The 6,445-nt window shown below is 34.5% G+C and overlaps 1 protein-coding gene across 1 annotated transcript in view; it reads left to right on the top strand.

Annotated features, from left to right (window-relative positions):
* Positions 1-769: 769 nt before the first annotated feature.
* ALDH1A1 (aldehyde dehydrogenase 1 family member A1) overlaps positions 770-6,445 on the top strand; it is a 30,532-nt gene continuing 24,856 nt past the window's right edge. Inside the window, exon 1 of the mRNA XM_015849148.2 lies at positions 770-961. Within this exon, the coding sequence (XP_015704634.1) occupies positions 872-961 (90 nt within the window). The 5' untranslated portion in view covers positions 770-871. The remainder of the gene's footprint in view (positions 962-6,445) is intronic.

Raw genomic sequence — 6,445 nt, 5'->3', positions numbered from 1 at the left:
TACCCTGGTAATTTCCACCCTTGGTAAGAATTTTCTGACTGTCAAATAACTATTTTAGAAAGACAGAAACTCAAATTTGATTTCCTGACAGGAATTACAATAAAAATTTTGTCCTTACAATTTATCCCACTACCTGGAAAAATAATAATATTTTGATTGGCTGTACCCAGAGAAGTGTGGGATTTTTTGTTCATTTTTCTGGATAATTTTTTTTCCAACTTTCACATTTTTTGAAAAGCACATTAAGGACAGTCTATCAAGATAATCATCCTTTACCTATGTGATAAACATAGGTAATTACAAGAATTATGAAAACATTAAGTACAAGAATTTACATTGGACATACTAAGGCACAAACTGGAGTGGCTTGTTTCCTGATGAACACTGTCATGGTCTGGCAGTTATTCTTATTAGCTGTCCTGTGAGAAGTGCTCAGTTTTTTTCCAGAGCTAATAAGTGTATGTTTATCTTCATAGCTGCTTTCCAGTAAGTGAAGAACCTCAATTAAAATCTGGGACCTGCCTTCTGAGAGAAAGTAATTTTACAGGTAAGAATAGAAGGCTTTAAAAATATTCTTCAGTATGAAACACAGAGTTCCTGGCTATGCAGATTGTTTCAGCAGAAATTATATATCAAGCTGAATGAAAAGATTGTGACTTTTGGTCTTAAAAATAAGTAGTGTCGTTTTCCCATTGCAAGGAATTCTTTCATCCAATCATATTCTTGTATGCAAATATACCGTAGCTGGTACAGATAAAAAAAAAGGTACAAATAAAGCTAAGGGCTCAGGCAGGACAAAAATCACTGTGCTTCCCTGATACCTCATTTCACCTGTGTTTCAGGAACGTACTCAAACTCCTCACCTTACAGCATGAAGAAGCAAGGCTCACAAAGCAACCCTGCTCCGATTCTGCCAGCTCTGCCAGAACCACTCAAAGATCTGAAAATTAAGTACACTAAGGTTAGTAGTGTTTGTGTTTGTTAACTTTTCTTATGCATTCAACTAATGACTGCTCATTTCAAGTTATTTGTACCATGGAAGCAACTTGAACTCAGTACTTAAAATGCTTATCCTGTCCTGTTTTTGATATTGTACATATTTGTAATTAATGTTTAGATATCTTTTTACAATAAATATTTCAGGAAGTGTTAAAGACTCACTTCATAATTCATGTGAGGTGGGTGTTGTTTTCCTCCTAAAATCAAGATTTTGCAGTTACAAATTCCTAAAAGAAAATTATAAATTAACAAAGGAAAGGTTTCTGTTGCTACAGTATTTTTCAGAACAAGGAGAACAAGTTGAAGTGTTAGAATGTCACGTTCTATTACAGGCAGATATACATAATTATGACAAATACGTTTTTGTGGAAAAGGACATGTAAAAATGAAACTAAAGTTCACTCCGCTCACCTATTTTTATTAGACGAAATCAACCAGTTGTTCACATTAAGAAAGCAACTATTGATAAAAGAGATCAAGTCTACCATACTTTTAATGAACATGTTTTTAGAAACATTTTTGTAGTGGCAGATTATTTGTGTATGCAGCTAGAAACACACCAGCAAAGAAGGTCTGAATCCAGATTTGTGTTCACAGCTAGAAGGATCCTTTGGTTGTTTTTTGTCATAGTACACAAATATCTGCAAGAACTTTGCAGACATCATTCACAGAAATAGATAGAAACTCTGCCCCCTGAAATGTTCAGGTGGAGCAATTGATCAGAAAGGACTTCTCTTAGAAGACTTCTCTCGTGTGGTGTATTTTTTCTCATTACCACTGCAATATAAATACTTATTTCCTTTCCTAGAAATGCTACTTATTTTCTAACACAAGGATGTTTTGCAGTTATATAGATTTAGTCCTTTTGAATTCTATTTTATCTTGTTTTTTCACGGAAAACCTGCCCAGATTTCAATTCATATCTTTCTTGAATAAATCATGCAGGACCTTACTTTGTAAATATTTAACAGCCTAGGAAAGCTATGTAGCTAGCTTTGCCATGTGATAGCTCTTCCTGTCTCAAAGGGGGAAAAAAAAAAAAAGAAAAAAAAAAAAAAAAAGATTAATTTAGGAATATATCAGTACATACATAGAGAATGTACACATATTTCTATCAATGAGCAAAACCTTATTCTAGTAACACAAAAAGAAGTTAATGAGATAGTATGCTTAAGGTTTCTGCAGTATCTAATTAAGGACAGTGGCATGTAGCAAATTCATGTGGTGTTTTTTGTTTGTTTTGGTTTGTTTGGGTGTTTTTGTTTTTTTGTGTGTGTGGGGTTTTTTTCCCCCAGAGTACAGATTCTATTTCCTTAAACACAATATGCAATATATCTCTGCAGAAATTAAATACACTTGTTTGCAAAACTATGTGCATACAAGTGATGAAGTCAAGCACATACTTTTTTTTTTTGTGATGCATTCCACCTCTCTCCAAATATCACAAAATACTGAAAACCATAAGAGTGAACTGAGGGGCAGGGAAATGGCATAATGTAAATTTATCTTACATCTGTCCTCCTAGAATTTAATGCAACCTTTGTACTCTTTCCTTCTTTCCCATCCTCTCCTATCCATCCTTTCCTATGCAAATTAGCACATGGAGTGTGAGATTGCTGTGACTATGTACATTGAAGGAGTCAGAATGAGAGAAGCACTACTGTGGTATTTAACTTTCTGCCTGACATACTGTGGACATCAGAAGATTCCTCTCTTCCAAAAACTCCCACTTCTCTTTATCAACAATGACAGTGTAAAAACTGTCATTGCACAAGCTTTTGGAGGAAAGTCTACAGAAGTTATTCCAAGGGCTTTGCTCTATACTTAATACACACTATTTTCTTTTCTACAAGAAAGATCAGTTTAGGATTTTTATACAGATTATTTAACTAGAAAGCATTTCCAGGGGTGTGGTCAAAGACTGGAATAGGCTGCCTTCAGAGGTGGGTGATAACTTTTGTTCAAGATGCAGGGAACAATGCCCTCAAGAATTTGTTTATTCTATTCTATTCTATGTATATATATGTTGGCATTTCAGATTGTACTGTTCACTTTAGCAGTAAAATGTGCTAAATGAGTGTTGGTTACAAATGTACTAGTAAATATTTTACTTAGTTATCACTGGGGTTTAGACACTGATTGAAAAAAAAAAAATAAATAAAGATTTCTGCCATGATTTTTTCAAACATTTCCAATTTACAAGCCTTATGACATTCCTTTAATCAGAGAAGCTCAAATTAGTTGATTGTTACAATGTTGAATTACAAAAGTATAAGAAAACTGCATCAGATTATTTTGCTAAATGGTGTGTGAAATGGTGTGAAAGAATAAACCACCCTGATTGAGGAAAATCATAGCTATGTATCCTTTATGGTATAATTACTACTTTCACAAAGTCAAGGAATAAAAATGCAAAAATTGATATAGAATACCTGGGGAGAGGCCACTGGCAAGAAAGCAACTATAGAAATCTTCTTTGTTTAAACTTCAATGAGTTAGTAAATACAAAGGCACTAACTGATGCATCCAAAAGTTTAAATAAACAATGAACAGAATAGGTATCTTCTCTGATCATTACAGCAGCAAGATAAAGTTGCTTTATACATGCATTTTTTTTAACACAAAATTCTAATGAGAAAAAGATCTTATATTAAATGTTTTTGGGCCACAGATCTCTGCCAAACTTGGATGTGAATGTAAGACTTAGTGCCAACTTACTGCCATTCATCTAACTGGCACTCATATTCTACAAGAGTATGTGTGAGCAGGGGAAATTTTTTCAGCACTATATTTCACCTCACCTGAGTGATGCTGAATTCCATCCTCCAGCAAGCAGCAGGAGCCTAGCCACAGCTCTTCACTATTGCTGGCCACCCAAAAAGCTAGTAGGGTCATTTAATGGTTTACTGTCTGCACTAGAGAGGTAGCAAGTGGTCAGCTGAACAGTTTTCAAAACTGACTGATTGCTTTCAGCACAGTATAACATGTAACTGTGCTCATTTGAAGAGCATTGTCAAGAAAAGTTTTATCAGAGGAGGAGCTGTAGGCTGTCTGGGAGCTTGTGTTGTGGGAAGAAGTTGCTGTTTTTCGTGTATCTGTGTAACTTTGGAAGAGTTTATAGTGGCTGAAGAGAAGACAGCTTAGACATTTCACTGACCCTCATGTCAGTTTGGGTTTGTCCCCATTTTAGAAAATATGGAAACTTTTCCTGACTTCGTCTCTGTAGTGCAGAGTGTAGTTTATAAGTAATAGTGAATTACATAAAAATTATTTCCTAAAGAAGAGAGTAAGTTTATAGGCAGATCCTGAATTCTGTGTGGGGTACTTTTAGCAAGAAAATTGTAGCATTTTTCTTCCCTAATGTGCACTTTTAATTCACTGTTGCAGAAAGAAGCACAGATACTGTACAATAAAGAGTCCATTAAAAGGTCTTTCTCATTCCAGGGAAGATGCATAAGAAGTTATATTTCATAAGGTACTGGCATCTGGCATAGAGATTTTTCAACAGACCCGTTTCAGCTCTTAACAGCTATTTCAACTGAGCCATTGTATGGTCAGTCCATTTAAGACAAAGATGTCCTGACTCAGGTTCAGTCTTCAAGAAGTACAGACACTAGTATGGCACTTCCTTTCTAACAGTTATGTTATAAGATGAACTCACAGTCATTTCAAAATACTCAAGGATGGAAATAAAATTTAAAAATAAATAAATAAATAAAAATGCAAGGATGACAAAAAACAAACAAACAAACAAAAGATAACAGACAAAGAACAGGTCCTCTCTCCCAGTTCTCTGCTCAGATCACTTGAATGGTCAAATCAACTGTATAAACCAAAACAGAAAAACTGAAGCCTTCTGTGTAACTTCTGCTCTTACTATTAGAGCAGCTTCTGAATCTCTGAACTGAAATCACTCCTTTCAGTGAATCAAGATTTTATTGCACTCTGACATTGGGAAATAAAGCCAATCAAAGGCTTTTGGCTACAGTAGCCTTAGTTTAAATGAAAAGGTGTGTTACAGTGTGTATGTGTATTTCCAGGTCCAGTGCAACATGTGGAAGTCATCAGTTCTTCAGGTTGTTGAAATAAAAGCTCTTTTCCCTCCTAAAAATACCAATTAAATAGCAAAGTGACAGCAACTATATCTCTAAAACATCAATCTTCACAAAATAGTTTTCCAGACAACTCTCTTTACATTGCATGCACAGTAAAATAAAATAATTAGGTCTTTTATGTTTTCATCAGGAAAAAAAAAAAAAAAAAAAAAAAGCTGCTGAAGGAGTTCTACCTAAGAGACAAAAGAGTGTGACCTATTGCAAGATGATCCCAATTTTGATTTTGCAGGGATTCATTTTTTGTAAGATGGGGGAGCTGACAGAGACTACTTTTGGACTGTACGAGTGTTCTCTGCTTTTACAGAGCCTCACCTTGTTTGTGGTGGTTGGTTTCTGCTGAAGTTTTTGGTTGGTTGGGTGTTTTCTGGGAATATGGAAATCTCTGCATGCATGTTTCAACACAGTTGCTTGCAATGTATATAACATAGCATACATGGAAATTTTGACGTTTTCCTCCTCTGTTCTGTCTGTCATATCTTCATAAGACTGCTGTCAACTTTGAAAAAGACATCTAAATAGCTTGATTTGTACAATTCTGATAGTGTTGTGTATATATTTAAAGTAATGAAGTTATGTTTGAAATGGTAATGGTATTAGGTACATTAATAAGAAAAATATTCTGGAGTAATATTATGGATGATACTAGTTGATGCAATAAATACAATTTTTAAACAAATACTTTCAGAACTTCCAAAAATGGTATGTTTTACTATTATTCCTTTCACAGACAGATATGAATTTGGCATGCTGTAACATCATAGCAGTGTTATGTTAATATTTACCTTTGTCTCTTTTCTTGGTAATGTAACTAAAGATGGCTTGTTCATATTAACTACTTAACTGCTGTCTTTGCCCTTTCATAATATCCAGCATCTTGCGTGGAAACTCCTATTGTCAGCTCCATCACTTCCATCGTTCAAAACTTTCTGGAACCTGCATTTTAATTTCCCTGACAGCTTCTGTTATATCAGTTTGGTGTTCTGCCCTGATGGCTAGAGGCAGTGATGAGACCGCATAGAAGATGCCATCATATATAATCAAAGAGAAAAAGGATATAGTAATAGGAATATAGTAATAGGAATATAGTAATAGGAAATTGTTACCTTATATGTTTAAAGATAATATTTTTATCAGTCATAAAAGTATTAGCATCCTACTCACAAATTAAGAATCACCCAGAGAAAAAAATGCAAGTAATGTCAATAGTATGCAAAAAGTACATTTCTTGAAATCTGTCATGTATTGATAGCATATGTGTTTCTAAGATTTATATCAGTGCTGTGAGACAAAACACATTTATCCTGCAGTTATAGCACCTTACCTCTGTCCTG

The sequence above is a fragment of the Coturnix japonica genome, chromosome Z (assembly GCF_001577835.2).
Source record: "Coturnix japonica isolate 7356 chromosome Z, Coturnix japonica 2.1, whole genome shotgun sequence".
Taxonomy (NCBI): Eukaryota; Metazoa; Chordata; class Aves; order Galliformes; family Phasianidae; genus Coturnix; species Coturnix japonica.
The sequence above is the reverse complement of the archived record's forward strand: the minus strand, read 5'-3'. Positions and strand labels throughout refer to the sequence as shown.